The sequence below is a fragment of the Leptodactylus fuscus genome, chromosome 8 (assembly GCF_031893055.1).
Source record: "Leptodactylus fuscus isolate aLepFus1 chromosome 8, aLepFus1.hap2, whole genome shotgun sequence".
Taxonomy (NCBI): domain Eukaryota; kingdom Metazoa; phylum Chordata; class Amphibia; order Anura; family Leptodactylidae; genus Leptodactylus; species Leptodactylus fuscus.
This window is the reverse complement of record NC_134272.1, coordinates 73,173,796-73,194,259: the sequence shown is the minus strand read 5'-3', so window position 1 is coordinate 73,194,259 and position 20,464 is coordinate 73,173,796. Positions and strand designations below refer to the sequence as shown.

The window sequence follows — 20,464 nt, the reverse complement described above, 5'->3', positions numbered from 1 at the left end:
ATAGAAGTGCTGATCAACGCCAATCTCTCTTCTTATTTCAGTATTGCTAGCATAGGAGTTAGCAGTTTGGATATTGTGAAGATGAAGGTAGTTGAGGAATTTCAGGATGCTATATGGAGGCAGATGGTGAAGGAACCGAGCCATTAAAATATGGTGAAATCTCTTGGTAGACAGATCTAGAGGAGGATCAGGAGGGATAAGAGGAGGAAGAGGATGGAGAGGAAGAGATTGTAAACAGAAAGGAAGGCCTATCGGACATCAAGTGACGGAGGCCTCACCAAACATGGATTCACTCAGTACATGGAGGATTCTGGAGTGTCTAAGGAGAAACATCCGAACTACAGGGACAGGCAAGACACAGAGTGCTGACGCCCATCATCATTCCTAAGATCCATCTTCAGTTGCTGTCTCATCATGATGTTGGAATAACTGTCTGCAGCCTCATGATTTATTAAGATCAGAGACCGTATAAGAAGATCACAAGAAAAAATCATCACAAACATTTACAACATAAAGATTCCTATTAGACTATGAGAAATATTCCCATCAGATTATACAGACAGCCTGATGTCCTATCAGCCCGGCTGGAGATTTAGGCACCAACATTTTTTTTTAGGATTCTAAGAAATACTTTCTTATTGTTTTTACTTAAATGCAGGTGTGAACAGGTGTAAGAGGAGAATAGTATGAATGGTAATCCCAGCAGTGCATGGCGGATCTCGTTCAGCTCCTCCACTTCTATATATAGATAAAGTAACTAGGACCTAACAGATGCTTTATTAATACAAGAATGCTTTCTGCACCTGTATTTCCAGATGAAATTCCTTAAAGAGATCCTGTCATGTCCTCGGGCACATGCGGTTTTATATCCCGCTAGAAAGCCGACAGTGCACAAGCAGAACTTTTCTCTCTGCATTTTTCTTGCAGAAGCCACATGGACCCTATTGTAGTCTATGGGTTTCCTAAGGTAACTGCTTTTTTATACGCAATAAGTTTCTGTTTGGGGGTCCCCAAGTGGACACCCCCCAAATGGAAACCGATGCACAGATGTGAATGAAGCCTGAGGGGTTGTTCATACTTGCGCCCATGTGTGTCCTGTTTCAGTCCGCTGGATTTCCGTCCTATTCCCCTGGGGAAACTGCATAGGGGATGGCTTCCTGGTGGTAAGGAGAGATTGGCATTGATCAGCAATTTTTGCATTGGCCTGCACTTGCATGACCGGGACTAGATTCACTTCTATATGGCTGCCAAGATAGTAACCTTCATAGAAGTCAATGGAGCTCCAGTGCACTTGTGTAACCTACCGTATTTTCCGGACTATAAGGCGCACATAAAATACTTCGATTTCCTCAGAAATCGAAAGTGCGCCTTATAGTCCGGTGCGCCTTATATAAGGCTTGAAGCGGCGGCACGCGAGGAGTTAAGCGGCGGCACGCGAGGAGTTAAGCGGCGGCCGCCGGCAAAGTCTGCATGCCGCTTCCATACATTGCAATGGGAGCGTGCTATTCAAATAGTATTCGTTCATCTCTAACTATTTGAATAGCGCGCTCTCATTGTAATGTATGGAAGCGGCATGCAGACTTTGCCGGCGGCCGCTGCTTAAAGAGATTCTACTAGAGATGAGCGAGTACTGTTCGGATCAGCCGATCCAAACAGTACTCGCTCAACTCTAGATTCTACCATTAAAAGAACCTCTTCCTCCTAACCACGTCGGAATAGCCTTAAAAGACTATTCGTCTCTTACCTTTCTCATAGCCAGCGCCGCCTTCTCCCTGAGCTGTGTTCGCGCCTTCCGTGTCGTCTTCTTTGGGCCTCATGGATGACGCATGCGCAGTCGGCTCTGGCTGCGAGAGCCTGTTAGAGCCGACTGCGCATGCGTCATCCATGAGGCCCAAAGAAGACGGAGACGGAGCTGCGGAAGAAGGCGGCGCTGGCTATGGTAAAAAGGTAAGGAGATTATTCCGACGTGATCAAGAAGGAAGTTCTTTAACTCCTCGTGTGCCGAGCGCTTCCATTCATTTCAATGGAAGCGTACCATTGAAATGAATAGAAGCGGCTGGCACGCGGGGGGTTAAGCGGCCGCTGGCAAAGTCTGCCGGCCGCTGCTTTCAATCATATAAGGCGCACCGGACAGCGCTGCGCCTTGTAGTCCGGTGCGCCTTATATATGGACCTAGGCAGGACTATAAGGCGCTCATGGGTAATGCGCCTTATAGTCCGGTGCGCCTTATAGTCCGCAAAATACGGTATGTTCCATTCACTTCTATAGTGCTGCCATTACAGTAATCTCCATAGAAGTCAATGTAGCTCGAGTGCACTTGTGTGACCTGTGCTCCATTCACTTCTATGGGGCTGCAGGGACAGTAATCTCCATAGAAGTGAATGGAGAATCAGCAAGTGCACTGGTGCTCCTATTACAAGGAGGCTTTAGGGAGACTTTCAGTCCTCCTTCCTGGCGGTCAGTTTTCACAGGGAAACCATTTTTTTTTTTTTTTATGGCTGAATACAATGTTGAACATGCAGGACTTTGTCTGGCCAAAAAATTTGGTTTCCCCGCGGAGAGGCTGCATACGGATACCAGCAGTTTGCTTTTAAAACCCATTCAAATGAATGGGTTTTAACACTGACCCCTATGCAGTTTCCCCGGGGAAGAGGATGGAAAGCCGGCGGACTGGCACAGGGTGCAAGTGTGAACGCCCGCGAACTGTGACTGTTTCCTTATACAATGTATGTAAAATGTTGTCTATAATATTATCTATATTGTAACAAGACAGCTACTGCAGAATGTAAATAGTGTACATGATACAATGTATATTATTAGGAAACATAATAATGGATAAAGTCCTGTAGACTTCACCTCTCATCTGTAACCTGCCAGGATTTTGCAGGCTCTCCTTATGGAGCCCTTTCTTTAGCTCTGAGACTTGGAGATGCCCTAAGATGCTGCAGCAGCTGAGAGCACATTGTATGTGCAGAGGACTACATGAGACATCACCCAATAAAGGCTGGGATCCCAGTCCAGCAGACAGTGCTGTGTACACTGTCCAATCATGGGCATGCTTACAAGAGAGGAGACTGGGGCTTGCAGCTGCAGATGCTCCTGTGTGTGTATTATGTGTGTGCAGAATCCTCCCCCTTCCTAATGATGAGAAGGAAGACAGAAAGGAGGACCAGAGGCAGAGCTAGTAGTGATTAGCAGCCAGGACTTCCCACAGACACCTACCTACAAATCTAGCAGGCAGCATCATTGTTCTCCAGCATCAGCACCATCCTGCCAGCAGCTGCTGCATCAGGTAGACCCACAGGAAAGCAGCACTAGAGCAAGGGCAAGGAGTCAAGATGGCAGGTATCCTAGTTTGGTTTTGGAATGAGAGATTTTGGTTGCCTCACAATGTAACCTGGGCAGATCTGAAGAACACAGAGGAGGCTACTTTCCCCCAGGCTGAAGATCTGTACCTTGCCATCCCTTTGGCATTCTGCATCTTCATGATACGCCTGTTCTTTGAAAGGTAAAGCATTGTAGACTCTACCTGATACCTGGGGGTATTGTGGGTTTTTAATAAATATGGGGTATCAGCAGGGTTACTGGTCCTTATAGTCTACTTCCATGTGCTGTTGAACCTACTTTGTACTGAACTTATGTCGGCTACTGCAGAACCTCATGGCGAGTTGTAACTGGATTGCTCAAGAGCTTCTGGAGCGGCTGTGATGGTGCATGCGTAGGGTTAATCTGTACTGTGTTATACTCCATTGTATATGTGCAAAGTGCACGGGTTATATCATTCATGCCTAGGAGGGTTCATGTTTCCTAGAACTGGTTATGGGGGATAAAGTAGTCATCACGAAATATTAGGTCCTCTTATAAGTCATCCTACCGAAAAGCATTACAGTAAGCTTGGCATGGCTGATAACAGGGAACAATAGAATGTAACAGACTGCAGAGCAAGTGGAGATGAGACTGACTTTAGTCTTTTACATACGACCAAAATATATCGAAAGTGGTGTTCCAAGAAACTTGCCATCTCATATAGGACCATGTGTCTGGACGTGGAGCCTTTGCAATGATGGTATTGGAAAAAAAAAGGGAAATGCTCTTTGGTCTTATCTCCTCAGGCTGATCCTCAATGTAACACGTTACAAGGATCGCACTGTGGGGTAGGATAATCTATCTCTGCTTTCAACAGATTGTGCTATTACTGTCAGTAGGAGGCGAGATTTGCTTGGGAGTCCTCAGCAATACTGAGTGTAACAGAGGTCAACTCCATGTCTCCTTTGATGCTGAGGATCTAGAAAGAAAAGAAAGGATCTCGCTGAGGATTCGTCTTCTTGTACTGTGGTTTGGCCGTCAAAGGGTTAAAACGAAACGCCTCCTTTAAGTGCTCCATTATCCCAATAACGGCTAATTGTTTTCTCACATATCTGTCCTAATTAATTAGCTTTATAATGTAATGTGGAGGGTGCTCCGGTGAATGTACGTCCTAGCAATGTCTCCATATTGTACACACCGGGTCTCTTCAGTAAGTACCCCACACCCCTCTCCAAACAGCATCTAAGGCATCTTATCCAGCCACCTGTACCCCCCACGAACCCTAAGACATATCCAGCCAACCAGTATCCTACTCTCTACTGACAAGAGGCAAGAACCCCGAACACTTGTCTAGAGATGGTTCTCTGTTTTGGTTGGGCTACTTTGTACAATTTTTTTTACCATGGAGCATTGCCTGTAAAAAAAAAGTCTTGATCCACTCATTCTGGTTCTGTCCTTTGGCTTTGATAGTAACAGTCTGAACTCGCTTGGGGTTAGCGCATTAGGGCTGTTCCTAGGGACCCTTAGTCAGACCACTGCTTAAATCTAGGCACCCCTGAAATCCACTTTATTAAAAGAATTACACCCAGAGTAATTGGTAATGACGGCCATGACTTAGTGCCCCTGATCTTCTATTAGTCTGCATTACTTATATACTATGTACTTCATTATTATATTGGGAAGTTATCAAGAATGTCTTACCTTGAAGATATAAGGAACGGTAAGGCAAGAGCTTGAAAAATCTGGATGGCCATAAACATTAGACAGCCGATTTTGGTGGGACCAGCCAATTGTCTAATGTATATTTGGACACCTTAGATAAGAAAAAACATTGGTAGAGGGGCTGATACAATCCCACCATGTTTATGTGAAGTCCGGAATAGCTTTTGCCCATCTTTAATGGCGTGTAAGGTTGTCAGTGCCATTAAGGGTGTGCTCACACTACTGTTATCAATGTCCATTGCTCTCATCCTTCAAAGGATGAAAACTTATATTACTAAATGAGAGATGCAGACAGAGTCCACTCGGGGTGTCCATGTGCATTCACCCCAATGTAAAAAATGTGACGGACGCTTTCTTCCTGTATGCAGGACTTTACAAAAGTAAACAAACATGACGGAAGTAAATGTATGTCGTATTGTTTCCATTAGTGTCAATAGGAGGGGACATAGAAGAAGGACTCCCACTGTGTCCATTCCTTTGCTGCAGTTAATGTCCGTTGCTGTTATCCTATAACAGATGACAGCAACGGACATTAACAAATGTAATGTGAACATCCAATATAAGTGTTAAGTTCACCTGTAGGTCCACCAACTTCAACCCCTCAGTTGCGGTGGGCCACCAGTCACTGTTCAATTACTAGAATCTTCAACCCACCTTTGAGGAGCATGGTCGTATTTAACTATCTCCCTCTTGACTTAATTAGGACTATATAGGTATGAACATCCCTTGGGTTTCCTTCTTACTTCCATAATTATAGATTCACATCTGTGCAAATTGTTTCGTGCATGCTCAGATCAGGTACAGGTTAGTGTATGAGCTAGAGTTATTGAGGAGAGCCCATCGGTGGTATACATAGGGAATAAGGCCTACCCATAGCAAAGTAAAAATAGCAGAAAAAGAAGTATGAAATAAGTAATAGAAATAAGTCTACCATTATGGTGTTGGGTTTTCCCATCTAAAGAAGAAGAGCCTGTTGTTTGTTGTTTTGGTTCCACTACCTATTTCCCATATCCTTGTAGTTCCTCAAGGGATGGGAGTTCTTCACTTGACCTTGTCATGTAACAAAATGGGACCAACCCTTGTTCTACGGGCCCCATGGAAGCTACATGGTCTTCCTCCATGGCAGAGTTGCACAACCATGTCTGGTCTGATGACCACATTGACAGATTGTACAATTCCCAGGGGCTGAAATGCTTGAAGTACTATTTTGTCTTGATCATCCAAAATGATGGCCATCATAATGGATCCAGGACGGACACCATTGTAATCAATGGGATCTGTTGATCTCCAATGTATGGATCCATCTTTAATAGGGTTGAGCAATTGGGAAAGATTGGCAAATTTCACAATGATGGAAAATGATCAGAAATTGGATTTTGAAATCTCAAGATTGGCTCAACCCCAATCTTTAATGTTCATTCCATTTTTCTGTTCCTATGATGGGATGTGAGACTGTGGGTACAACCTAAAACCTTGCTATAGATACAGTGCATGCTCTAGGCTTCATATAAAGTCAAATAGTCCCTGAAATATTACGGTGAGTAGGAGGAATATATATGTCCTTTGGGCACAGACAAGATCAGATGGGCATTTCCATCATATGATATCCGCATTACTAGGACGCACAAAGCCACAATGTCATATACTGGAGTACCAAGATAGTAACATAGTGTATCAGGCTGGAAAACTTTCCGATGTTCATGTATAAAGTGTAACGTGAAGTCACAACAGTGACGGTGACATCATAAGACTTGCTGCGGGTTATATACAGCCTTCACACAGCGTCCTAGTAGCGTCAAGCTTCTGGCACATACATGTGTTCATACGATCTGCTAAGCAATCCCATTATTGTCTGATATCCCAGTTCTGCTCTTTCCAGCTTGAGCGCAGATGGCATGGTCTACACTACTCTCCGCTCTCGTGCAGTAAATACAGTATCTGATAATCTGCATTGAAAACCTATTACTTGCACAACAACCATGATTGTTTCAGACGCCTTCCCTGCATTCGCCTCCATGTCCTTGCGATCACCATGCTGGAGCATTCACTTGCAATTACAGTTGTCTTTAATGGGGACTATTAATTGATGCTTTTTGCCATTTAGTGTCTAAAACCAGTCTCAGTAGCACAAAGCTGTGTCTCCAGGGCGCAGCGGACCACTGTAATCATTCATATTGCTGCTGCTTTGCATGGCCGCATGTTGAAATTCATGTAATGTGCAGGTACCTGCTCTACCAGTTGACTGATGTTTGTGATAAATTGGTGCACTTATCTGTATGGAATAGACAAACTGCTGCAGTGCCCCAGGGGGCTGAGAGTTTATTTGGTACCTTGTTCTTTGCAGCTTTTGTCACATTCGGATTGCATTCACCGGTGCAACAGCTCAGTGGTTTGTTATGGGTTGCACCAAAGTGGATCGGCCCATTCATGATGTAGGTGCAGGTCTCACTCCTAAGAGCAACCGAGTGGACAGGATGGAAGTCAGTTTTAATTGCACTTGAGAAAGGGAAACGCGTTGTGCTTGCTACTCATGAAAGTTGTTGAAGAATCTTGGAAATGTTGAGTTTGTGCGTGCTTTACCCGTTATTCCTCCCCACCTGATTTGTCCAGAACCTTGAAGGCTTCTTGTATTGACGATTAGCGTCAAGGGAAAGCTGCTGCCACCACTCTTGGGCTCATATTGTGCTGATGTGATGTTGCGACCGGTCACAACACCAGGAGATAAGAGGCCACTCCTAGCAAGTCTCACCTCAAATCAGTATCTGAATTACGACACTATATTGGCGCTCGGTGTCTCTCTTTTTTTGTATTTCGTGTGTCCCAGAATGGTCGTGGTTTAAGTGTCCAACTTTACAACACATTTCTATATGGCGCAGATTTTCCTATGCAAAGTAGACCAAGTTTAAAACGGCGTAAACGTATGAATTTACGACAATTTACCAAAAATTCCTGTTGTGCACCAAATATTTGTCTCCTCAATAAGTGAGAGAGGATTTGTGTCAGCTTATGTTGTGCCAAAAATTGTGGGGTCTTTTTTGATACCTGCAGCAAATATTTGTTCCGAGGTAAGTTTTCATCTACATATTTCGGCAACATGTTTTGTAACACTAGTGTGCGGGCCTATGGACCCGCAGATACCATAAACTATAATAGGGTCCTCTGGGTTTCCCGCCTGTTTTCCGGCCAAAAAATGCAGATAGAGAGAAGTCCTTCCTGCGTGCAGAACTTTTTCTCACCGCAGTCTTCAAGTTAATTCAGAGATGGAAACCCTGAACGTAGTTCGCATGCTGGTGTGGATCCAGACTTAAAAAAACAGGACCCATCCTACTGGTGCATATCGCATGTTTTCGGCTTTATGACCGAGTGTGATATCCAAAGCTATATTTTTGGTCTTCTGGGTCCATGTGTCCATTTTAACATATCCCAACCTGTTTTGGAACGGAACCCTAAAAGACACTCAGATGCTACATTTGGTCATGTGCACGAATCCTTCCGTCTTCCTTCAGACTGAATGATAGGAAGCCTTCTCTGCAGCTACGTTTAGATTAGGTCTGAACGGTTAATTCCTGTTTGTTGACGGAGCCATTGTCTGAAGGTGACTTTGGTTACAGACTGACATGTCTACAAGTAGTGACGTCAGATACATCAGTGAGCACAAAAGAACCTTGTTACTACAATCTGCTGGAAATAGGACCATTAATCAGTTTGCAGAGTCTGATGTTTTGGGGAAAAGTCTTTGCTTTTACTGTTATTTAACCCATGTTAAAGATATTACAGATTGACAGTGCACCAGTGACACGTACAAAGTGACATGTACAAGTAAGTGGGGTGGGCGCTGGATTCTAGAAAGTGGCAATGCCCTTTAAAGAGGTCCTCATCGATGTGTGGTATTATATACTTCAAGAAAGCCACCAGTGAATTCACCGTACTGTTGGCTTTCCTGATGTGCACCCCAGTGCTGGAGATAACGGTGCCGTTAATTTCTGCAATGATATCAGGCCAGCACTTACAGCCTAGCATCATCGCTGGGCTGTGAGGAACGTACCCCCACCCTGACAGTATAAGTCTATGGAAAAGTGCTGGCTGGGGATAGGGGGCATGTTACTTTCACATTACTTTGGTTCTTAGTCATATTAGTTTTGAAAGTGTATATGGGGGGAGTCAGTTCTGTGTGTGGCCCTTGACCTTATGCTGGGTCCCCACTCAAGGATGGAATGGTAATGAGGTGGACACGTAAGCTGAACTGGAAGCTTAAGTATACTTCCGTGGAAGTAAGAAAGCTTGATGGTTACAGTACAAGGAACATTACTTGCTCGTTACGGAGTCTTTCAAAGACAGAAATCTTCAGTTTCAGACTTGCCCTACACGTTAGGTAGCTGTCAGCTAACCAGCTATTCCTCCCTACCTCCCCATATACATGCAAGACCAGCTATGCCAGATGGTCCTACAAAATTGTCAGATTTAGCCAGTATTAGCCTAATGTACATGGTCGACTTTACACTGTAACCTCGCCATTACAACCCCTTTACCATATCAGTGTTGCCTTAGCTATATATTGTAGACTGGACTAGTATATACATCCGATACGTCGTGATTCCAATTACTTTTATTATTTTTTTCTTTGTTGTTTCAGTTCCTAGTGACTGTCCTAGACTGATCTGTCTTAGTCCATTGTAGCTGACAGCACAAGCCGTACACCGAAACATTTCTTAATAATAGACGGTAACGGTCAAGATCTAGGTCACCTAGAGAGAATGGGAACGCCAACTTCATGCCCTCCAGTTTTCTGAGACGTCAAAGAGCATCAATAATCCATTAGGCAACACCAATATCATACAAAGAAAATTATTTTTTTTTCTATATGGATTAAAAGCTCTGCAGTGACTAAGTTGTGGTGATTTTGTGGATTTTAGTCTTAATATTGCATCTTTTTCTGTTGTGTTTGGATTTGTTGTGTCCCGAAGTTTTATTTGCTATCAATATGTCTATGGTAAGATTTATAGGAGATCAGAAAAAAGGATGTATTTTCTGTTTCCCAGGTATAGCACCACTCTTGTCAATGGGATGTGTCAGGTATTGCACTCAAATTCAGTTGCACGTGGCTATTGATGTAAGATTTGTATGGGTGAACTCTTTCAATTGTAAAACAGTGTGCTAAAGTCTATGTTATTCGACAACATGAACATCTCATGTCTGGTATCTTGTATTTTTTCAACTATTTGGCCAACAGATATCTTATGTCTACGATCAGCTGTGGTCTGTGCATGAGCTGCTTTTGGTAACTAAGTATAGGAAACTGATGTCTCGCACAGTCGTACATAGAACTATGATGTGTCACATTGTCACACAAAACCAGGAAAGTGAAGTCAAAATCGGGACCAACTTTGAGTGGAGTGGAGTTTCTGAGTTTTATAGATAGGCTCATAGGAGCCCTGACAGTGTCATACACTATGTTTTATAGATATATAGTCCTAGGAGCCCTGACAGTGTTATACACTATATTTTATAGATATATAGTCCTAGGAGTCCTGACAGTGTCATACACTATGTTTTATAGATAGGCTCATAGGAGCCATGACAGTGTTATACACTATGTTTTATAGATAGTTTCCTAGGAGCCCTGACAATGTTATACACTATGTTTTATAGATAGGTTCCTAGGAGCCCTGACAGTGTTATACACTATGTTTTATAGATAGGTTCCTAGGAGCCCTGACAGTGTTATACACTATGTTTTACACATAGGCTCCTAGGAGCCCTGACAGTGTCATACACTATGTTTTATAGATAGGTTCCTAGGAGCCCTGACAGTGTTATACACTATGTTTTACACATAGGCTCCTAGGAGCCCTGACAGTGTCATACACTATGTTTTATAGATAGGTTCCTAGGGACCCTGACAGTGTTATACACTGTTTTATAGATAGTTTCCTAGGAGCCCTGACAGTTTTCTACACTATGTTTTATAGAGTTTCCTAGGAGCCCTGACAGTGTCATACACTATGTTTTATAGATAGGTTCCTAGGAGCCCTGACAGTGTCATACACTATGTTTTATAGATAGGTTCCTAGGAGCCCTGACAGTGTCATACACTGTGTTTTATAGATAGGTTCCTAGGAGCCCTGACAGTGTCATACACTATGATTTATAGATAGGTTCCTAGGAGCCCTGACAGTGTCATACACTGTGTTTTATAGATAGGTTCCCAGGAGCCCTGACAGTGTTATACACTATGTTTTATAGATAGATTGTCCTAGGAGCCCTGACAGTGTCATACACTATGTTTTATAGATAGGTTCCTAGGAGCCCTGACAGTGTTATACACTATGTTTTATAGATAGGTTCCTAGGAGCCCTGACAGTGTCATACACTATGTTTTATAGATAGGTTCCTAGGAGCCCTGACAGTGTCATACACTGTGTTTTATAGATAGGTTCCCAGGAGCCCTGACAGTGTTATACACTATGTTTTATAGATAGATTGTCCTAGGAGTCCTGACAGTGTCATACACTATGTTTTATAGATAGTTTCCTAGGAGCCCTGACAGTGTTATACACTATGTTTTATAGATAGTTTCCTAGGAGCCCTGACAGTGTTATACACTATGTTTTATAGATAGGTTCCTAGGAGCCCTGACAGTGTTATACACTATGTTTTATAGAGTTTCCTAGGAGTCCTGACAGTGTCATACACTATGTTTTATAGAGTTTCCTAGGAGCTCTGACAGTGTTATACACTATGTTTTATAGCTAGGTTCCTAGGAGCCCTGACAGTATATTTTAAGTTCGACCTGAAACAAATCTGGGACCTGAATCTTCCAAAACAAAATGAATCCTGTGAGGTTCGTCCATTCCTAATAATTATTTGAATTCTATTATACATTTATAAATATTGTATGATGAATTAGACGTCTGGTTTGTGCCATAATTACCTTCATAGGAATTCAGCGCCTAGCGTTTTTAATGCATTAGAGGACTTTACTGCTTCTGAGGGGCCATGGCTGTCAGCTGGCTATGAAAGAGTCGGTGTCAGAGCACTCCAGTCATTGTGAGGATACTTTCTTCTCAGATATTTAATTTTCCATAAGGCTACATTTACACACTGCCTTCTTTCTGTCATAGGATCAGAACAATGGACTAAAAAGTCAACAGGATGAAGGATGCAGACAGAGAGCCTTGTTTTTACATCCGCCTCTATTCATGCTAATGCTAAGAAAAGATGGTAGTGTTCTTCCGTCTTGCTTGTTATTGTATTAAATGGAAGGTAATGTCTTGCGTGAAGGACTTATCTTCTATTGAAAAAGTAAAGAAACAGGATGGAAGAAAGCTTGTCAGTCTTGTTTTTAACATTAGAGTGAATGTAGGCGGATATAAAAAGAAGGCGCTCTGTCTGCATCATTCAGTCTATTGTTCTGATCCTATGATGGATCATAACAATACACAGAGAGATGGAAGTGTGAACTTAGCCTGATGGAGCAAATGCCAATACCAACTTAATAAAGTGGAAGGACTAATATACAATGTAACTATTATACTTACTCCTGTTGATAGATGTCTTAGATGTCAGACGTCCCCGGGCAGATTAGGGGGCTGGCTAGTAACATCGGTCTGCATTATAAGAGGTGCTGGATCTTGTAACAGTACAATATGCCATAACCTGGCTAACGCAGTGCACTAGCGAGCGAGTCTTTGGCTGCAATGCAAGCGCTAATGACAACTTGATGCCTGACTAGTCAGATTTGCCCCTAGTCATAAAGCTTTCAGCTTCTAATAAGCAATGTAGGATCAGAATGAAATAGATGGAAGGGTTTTGCTAATGACAGACGGCCTGTGGCTATTGTTAGATGGTACATCAGGTTTGGCCATTGATTAATATGCATTCACGGGCATGCCTAGGTTGTACACAAATATAATGAGGACTATTAATATTCATAAGGGGCTGTAGAAGATTTATTATTACTCTGACGAGATCAGACTGATATGCTGGAACTAAGGATTGGATTATAAAGCACATGTAAATGACTGAGACACGCTAGGCTAATGTTCTGCAATGCTGGAGTCATTTATATGACAACATACGACACGCGTGGAGGTTCATCATGAGACTGTGCAGAGATCTACACTTGTATCTCAAGGAATTGCAGGATCCTCCGGAAGAATTGTCAATCTTGTCTAGATCTTGAGGAAGGGAATACACCCCGTCTAGGTTTTCCTGCACAAGCCTCCTGGGTGTGCAGGGGTTGCCATCGGCCCCATTTACTCCAAAGGGGCTGTGGTGCTCCACCAGGGACAGTGGTGAAGGGGAATCCTTGATGTAGGGGATGAGCTTGTATACAGTATTTTGGCCAAGATATTAATACCTAATATTTAGCAATACTCTATAGGAAATACCATAAATATCTAATAGGTGTGGGATCTGCTTCTATCTCTAAAATAGACCACCAAACCCCTACGTCAATGGTGGTCACATATTTCTGTAAATTCAACCAATGCTGACAGCCTGGAATTGGTGATAATGGAGGGATTTGAGGGTTACTTTTAGTGATAGGTATGGGCCCCAGAAATGGTCGATCTAGATGAGGATGTGTACTGAATTGGAGAGGGGAGAAAGCACTACTAGACTCCTGCAGCTGTGGTGTATCTCCCCATGGACTACCTGAGACCTCCGAGCATCTGCCATCGAGGAAGAGTCAGAAGGACCCTATGCACATTAGATGGATGATTGAAACTGCCGCCAAAACTCACATACACTGTCTACCAATAAGTATTAGGACACCAGTGGTAGAATAGAAACACATTTCTTCCTATCCAGTAGTTGGTATTCCCCAGCAGATGCCTCCTTACAGATGGTACTGAGCGACACAATACTCCCGGATGCCTGGTGACACTCCTGGTGTATGTAATTTTTCCATATGTCATATTAGGAGCATAGCCACCTTATAGAGAGGCATTACTCTATGGGGGAAGGGATTCGGGAGAGCCCTATAAATATTAGATAGTTGGTCAAATCCACCGAAACGGCCAGGTTTGTCTGGCATACATCTAATGTGTATGGGCAGCTTAACATAATGCACAGTCTTCACTTCATACAGAGGCCAAAACCCACAATAGTCAGGAATGGTTCTTTTTGCAGCACTGGCAACATTGATATAATTGTATCCGGCGCAAAACATGTCTCCTCCTGTGGTCCGTATCTGTAGAGGGAAACTAGATGATGAACCCCATGAGGACAGATCTGATGGGAGTCGTTATTTACACTACATCACAATGTCAGCGCTATACAGATGACTGATAGTAAATTAATAATGTATGCCTAAATGAAGCATAAACTTTGTGTAGTGAGTAGATTGGATTAAATGTTGTGTATTTATGTCCCACAGAAGACATTCATTTCTAACTGGATGAAATTTCTATTATAAATTACCGGGACTACATAGTTATTTGTAACATTTGTTTGCACTTTTAAAGTACATAATATTATAAAGACGCCTGAAGTCATTCCGTATTCAGAATTTATGGCCCATTAAATTGGAATTTATTCTAACAAACCTGATACTTTATATTGGTAGAACTCTGCTGTGCCGCGACCTAATAGTTGCATTGAGTTAGTGGGCAGCCATTGTTAATGTGATGTGCGGCGCCAATCACGCTGTGCTGTGGAGCGGGGAGGAACTCCCCCCTCCCGCTCCTGATAATGCTCGTCTATAGACGAGCTGTGTGAGCAGAGGGAGGGGGCGTTCCTCCCCGCTCCACAGTACAGCGCGATAGGCGCCGCGAGGCAGAAGGACGTCTCTGGCTAATGGTCAGAAACGCCCTTCTGACCATAGAGCACTACGGTACCGGCACCGTAAGCTCTGTACACCGGGCACAGATCGGGAAAGCCGACAGTGCGCTGAATTCAGCGCACTGTCAGCTTTCTGGCAGTATATAACACTGCATGTGCCCAAAAGTGGTGAAAGGTCCTCTTTAACATCACAACTGCACCGTGTGAATGCACTCTCCAAGCTATACCATTCTATACTTCCCAACTATCCACACCACCAGATACATATACCATCACCTGCGCCCTTACTTATCTGCACATATCAGTGGCTCTCTAGTGGCCCCCCAACACGTATTCTCCCCAAGCAACTAATACCACTCCCCAGTGGCCCCCAGATAGCTAAAGGCGGGTTCACACCAGCTCACGGTCTCTGCTTTAGCCAATCCGGTGGGTTTCCATCCTCTGCCCCGAGAAACTGGACAGGGGACGGAAACCCGGCGGTCAGTTTTCAAACCTATTCACTTGAATGGACTTGTAGAGGTGACTGCCCGTGTGCGTCTTCTGCCAGACACAAAGTTGGACATGCAGGACTTTGTGTTCGGTAAAAATGATTCAGTATCTGTTGTTGGTCTGTAAGGTGCTGGCTCAGTACATTGGGTGCCCTTTGTCTTTAAGGCTGACTGTTTCTCGATCACTCTCGGCACTGCCTCCATTTCTTCTCAGGACTCATGTCCTGGCTCTTGTCACTGCTTAGATACAATATAAGACTATTTCATTTCTTGAGGTGCTGCTGCAGAATGCCACTGTCTAGTGCACAGTAGACTGCTCAACAACTGCTGGTCCTGGCCGAATCTACTTCCCCTGATCAATCCCGACTTAGCACCCTCAGGTGGACTACATCATTGCCTCTATGTTACTGGGGGAAGAGTCTGTAGACATCCTTACTCAGTAATTGGAGGGCTTGCCCCGCTGAAATCTGCAGATTCAGCTGAAATTAATCTAATGTATACAGTCACCTTAAATCTTAGCCAGACTTGGAACAGATCTGGGTTGTGGCTGCTGATATTTTATTAGCAAATCTTACTATACTATATATCCACTTGTCAGCATCCGCTAAGCCAATGCCAAGCTAAAGTGACACGCCATCATTCCCATAGCCTTGTGTTGTTTTTGTCTTGCCAGTTAGCAGGTGGCGCACTGTTAATAACTTTGGCGACAGCTGAAATTTGCACCAGTGTGCACCTCCAAACATGCTAATAGCCTTTACCTTTATTATATGGCTCTGATTTTTAGGACCCACAGGGGTTGAGCTTCACATGGCAGATTTATTGTTTTCATGCTCATCCTGGCTCACTGGTGCCAAGAACTCATTTAGTTCTGCTGGGAAGCCGCCAAGAGCAGAAGATGTATTGGATTCAATCAAATCTAACCTCATAGTATTAATCTCCATGTCACATTGAGTAACATTTCAAATATTCTTCTTTTTGGACCTATTTTGGGTTATTCCGTAATCTTAGCTCTGGTTAGAGTTATCTGTATAATTTATATGAAAGCAAACCTGTCCTGATTTAAGAATCTGGGCCCCATTGGGTTGCATGGTGACGCATAGTCGTGTTTGACATTGTGGCATCTTATAGGTCACCTCTAGAACTCTCTTTAAGCAAGTCTAGTAAGTCCTATACATATGCAAAATAGGAATCACGTGTCCTGCCAGTATGTCACGCCCGAAACTTGGTTGTTGAAACCAGGCTAGTAGATCGGAATTCTCTATTATATCAATTTCCTTAATTTTCCCTAATATGGAAATTTTGATTGTGAAAACAAGATGTGGCCAAAGAAAATTATGTACGACAAGGCTTGGAGAGTGATATTTACCACCATGAATGTAGCATAAGAAAGATTTTTGGGTGTATGCCCTAACTCTTATAAACATAGTTACATAGTAGATGAGGTTGGATGAAGACATCAGTCCATCAAGTCCAACCTATAACCCTACAATCCCTACAGTGTTGATCCAGGGGAAGTCAAAAAACCCCTCATAAACACTTATGGGATTGGGGTAAAGTTGCCCTGTGGCCATTTATGGTCTAATCCTATTTTTACTACAATTTTTCCAAATTTTTGCCATGATGTTTTGATTTTAAAAAAAAAACAAGATATGACAATGATGTTCCAACTCATTGTAGAAGCTTCATGTTTTGTGTTCTTTCTTCTATCTGTCATGATATCAAAATTGTGGCAAAAACTCTGATGTGATTTTGCGATCATTGTGCCAAAAATTCCATAAAATGTCTCACTACATAATAAAATTGCAGCTAAACCTCATCTATTCAGATTAGTTACATAACAAGCTCTGGAGAACACATCTGTGGTGGTAGATTGTAAAATGACATTTCAGATCAATATACAGTCCATATTCACATTATAAACTCACTGAATTCAAAAAATATTGTGCCCACCTATCAAAACTATACTCACTGAGAAATCCTAGGAGGACTCTGATACAATAGTATAAAACTTAACTTTTAATAAGATAAATAGTTAAAAATGTAGTTCAGAACAAAGAGTGGTCAATCTTTCTTTGTCACACTCAAGACCAACATGATTGCCGTAGCAGATCAAATGCCTATAGACTTTGGCATACCACTCCCACTCACTGCACTCGCAGCAACTAAGGGGAATGAAACTTCAATCACAAGGATCGGGATAGGGGCTTTGACCAATAGTCATTAATGTCTAGAGCTAGATATATACTCTAAAGTAGGTACAAACCTCTAGCCCTTTCCTCCCTGTAAATACCATGTCATAGCTAATCCAGTGGGAGTATGATCAAATAGCATGGGATTCCAAATAAATGATACAGCCTTCAACACAGCACTTGCACCTGAGGATACTGGCCTAATGCCACACCAACAGGACTCATGCCAGATGAAAAGCTGAATTTGGATCCACTAAACTCCCCACAGAGAAGCTATATATAACAAGTAGCTAAATAGCCCTGCCACCATTCAAATGCCCAACGCGTTTCCACTATTCAAAGTATCATCAGGGGCTGTCTCAGGGTATTTTCTGCAACAGTTGATGCCATTGCTGGGAAATAAATTGTGTAGCGTGACCGCAGCGTGACCGCTCTGATGTCGGCGGTAACCTCCGCTGCAAATGAACCACTATATAAGGCACCCGGCTCCTCCCCTCCTCGCACCCTCCTCCAATCCGAGGGCTGGCACAGACGCAACGTCACGCATGCGCGCTAGACCCATCTCGTGCGTCCTCACACTAACTCCGTGCGGGACACTCGCGCATGCGTGAACGAAAGCTCTGCTACATAAACCACATCGGAGCCTGCTACATACACGTCAGCATGCCTCACACGCATGCGCTACTAAGGCCAAAGCGCCGTGCCCATGTTACAGTGTCCGTATGAGCTAAGCAATGTACGCACTAAGGTACTGGTTCACCTCCTTCTCTCAAAGACTTGGGGTAGCAGATCAAGGCTATCTCCCCACTGTACATCACCAGATTTCTGCCACAAGTTGCATACCATTCTCCAAACGTACTGCCAATGTGCCAGCAAGAGGATCTCTTGGGGGAGCCAAGTTATAAGATAATGTCTCCAGTCCCTATATGGCAGACTTCAGTGCTGAAAAAACCGTTACTCAAAAAATGATCAGCTATTACCCTGTAGATGTTAACCCCTCCTAGACACACCACCCCTTTCTTACAGATATATACTCATTTACAACAAAACGTGTGAATGTGGAACCACAATTCACACAGCATAATACCCCTTTCTCAGAACAGACCCCTGTTAACATGTTTAGGGAATCAAGACTGGCAGTTTTCAAACTGGGTAGAGTGTTAAACCAATACTATTTTTGGGTAATATAGCAAGTATAGTCAATCTGTTCATTTAGGCCTTTTGGTTGTAATGTATCTAGCCTGTATATCCACTCAGTTTCTTTACGTAGCACTAGATTGTCCCAGTCGCCACCCCTCCTGGGCGGCTTAACTACCTCAATCGCTTTAATCCTGAGGTCCATGATATTACCTCCATGATATCGTACAAAGTGCCGTGCCACTGGTGTATCACGTTCATTTTGGATATCACAGACATGGTCACGAATCCGTCGTCTGAATTACCTAATAGTTTTCCCTACATAGCCCATGCCACACGGGCATGTCAGTAGGTAAATAACACCCATTGTAAGGCAGTTAGCAAAATCTCGACACCTAAAGCACTTGCCCGTAGAGGCATTCACAAATTCCTTCGATGTGTCAATAAATTCACAGGCAGTGCAATTTCCACACCTAAATGTACCCGACATCTTACTCCTACCCAGCCAAGTCTCCTTAGTGACCTCTGGTACCAAAAAACTGTGCACCAGCCTATCCTTCAGGCTTTTACCCCTCCTATAAGTGACCTGGGGTTTAGACCCTACTACTTGGCATAGATCCATATCAGCCTGAAGGATCCGCCAGTGATTATGGAGTACTTCTAGTACCCCCCTATGTTGATCATCGAAGGTACCCACTATTCTCATGATTCCCTCCTCTTTCTTTCTATCCTTAGGAACCAACAGATCTCTCCTATCAGTACTTCTCGCTTTCTCATAGGCTTGTTTAATGGTATCAGTGGGGAAGCCTCTTTCTTCAAACCTGCCCGATAATTCCAAGGACTCTCTCTTGAAATCCTGCTCTTCCGAACAATTCCTTTTGACCCTCAAGAATTGACCTACAGGGATCCCCCTCTTTAGAGGGACCGGATGATAGCTATTCCAATCCAATAAACTGTTCGTAGCAGTCTCCTTACGGAACATTGTTGTTGCAATCTTTCCATCTTTCGCTCTGGACAATCTAAGATCTAAAAAACTCAGGGTGTGCCTATTGAATTCCGATGTGAACTTTAAACCTAAATTATTCACATTAAGCTCCCCTACAAAGGATTCAAATTCCTCCTTGGAACCTCGCCACAGGATGAGCACGTCATCAATAAATCGAAGCCAAAGTTCGATGTTCATAGCCCATAATTGGTTCTCCTCTGAAAAAACTACGGTCTCCTCCCACCAGCCGAGGTACAGGTTGGCATATGTGGGGGCCACAGGGCTTCCCATAGCTGTACCCCTCAGCTGGTGGAAGGACCGCCCCTCAAAGGAGAACATATTGCGCTCCAACACAAATGATAAAAGTCTGATGATAAAATCATTGTGTGGCCTCAGCCCTACTCCTCTAGACCTTAGGTAGTAGCGTACAGCCTCTATCCCCTGTGTATGAGGGATAGAGGAGTTCCTAGTTGCTGCGAGTGCAGTGAGTGGGAGTGGTATGCCAAAGTCTATAGGCATTTGATCTGCTACGGCAATCATGTTGGTCTTGAGTGTGACAAAGAAAGATTGACCACTCTTTGTTCTGAACTACATTTTTAACTATTTATCTTATTAAAAGTTAAGTTTTATACTATTGTATCAGAGTCCTCCTAGGATTACCATATTCACATTAGGCTCAAATGATTAGTAAATATGGATCATTTCTTACCGGCTTCTTCTATTGATGCTTGGATTTAGTTGCTTATTAGCACCAAATGCAAAGAGGTGATTTAGTGACTTGGGGAGAAGGAAGGATGATTGTACATTGTAAGCATCAAACTAGTAGGTTTAGACACAAAGTTTCCCTCCAGATC

General features: G+C 43.3%; 1 protein-coding gene across 1 annotated transcript in view; it reads left to right on the top strand.

Annotated features, from left to right (window-relative positions):
- The first annotated feature begins 3,101 nt into the window (after nt 1-3,101).
- The window catches only part of CERS6 (ceramide synthase 6), a 146,756-nt gene continuing 129,393 nt past the window's right edge, over nt 3,102-20,464 (top strand). Inside the window, exon 1 of the mRNA XM_075284229.1 lies at nt 3,102-3,508. Within this exon, the coding sequence (XP_075140330.1) occupies nt 3,339-3,508 (170 nt within the window). The 5' untranslated portion in view covers nt 3,102-3,338. The remainder of the gene's footprint in view (nt 3,509-20,464) is intronic.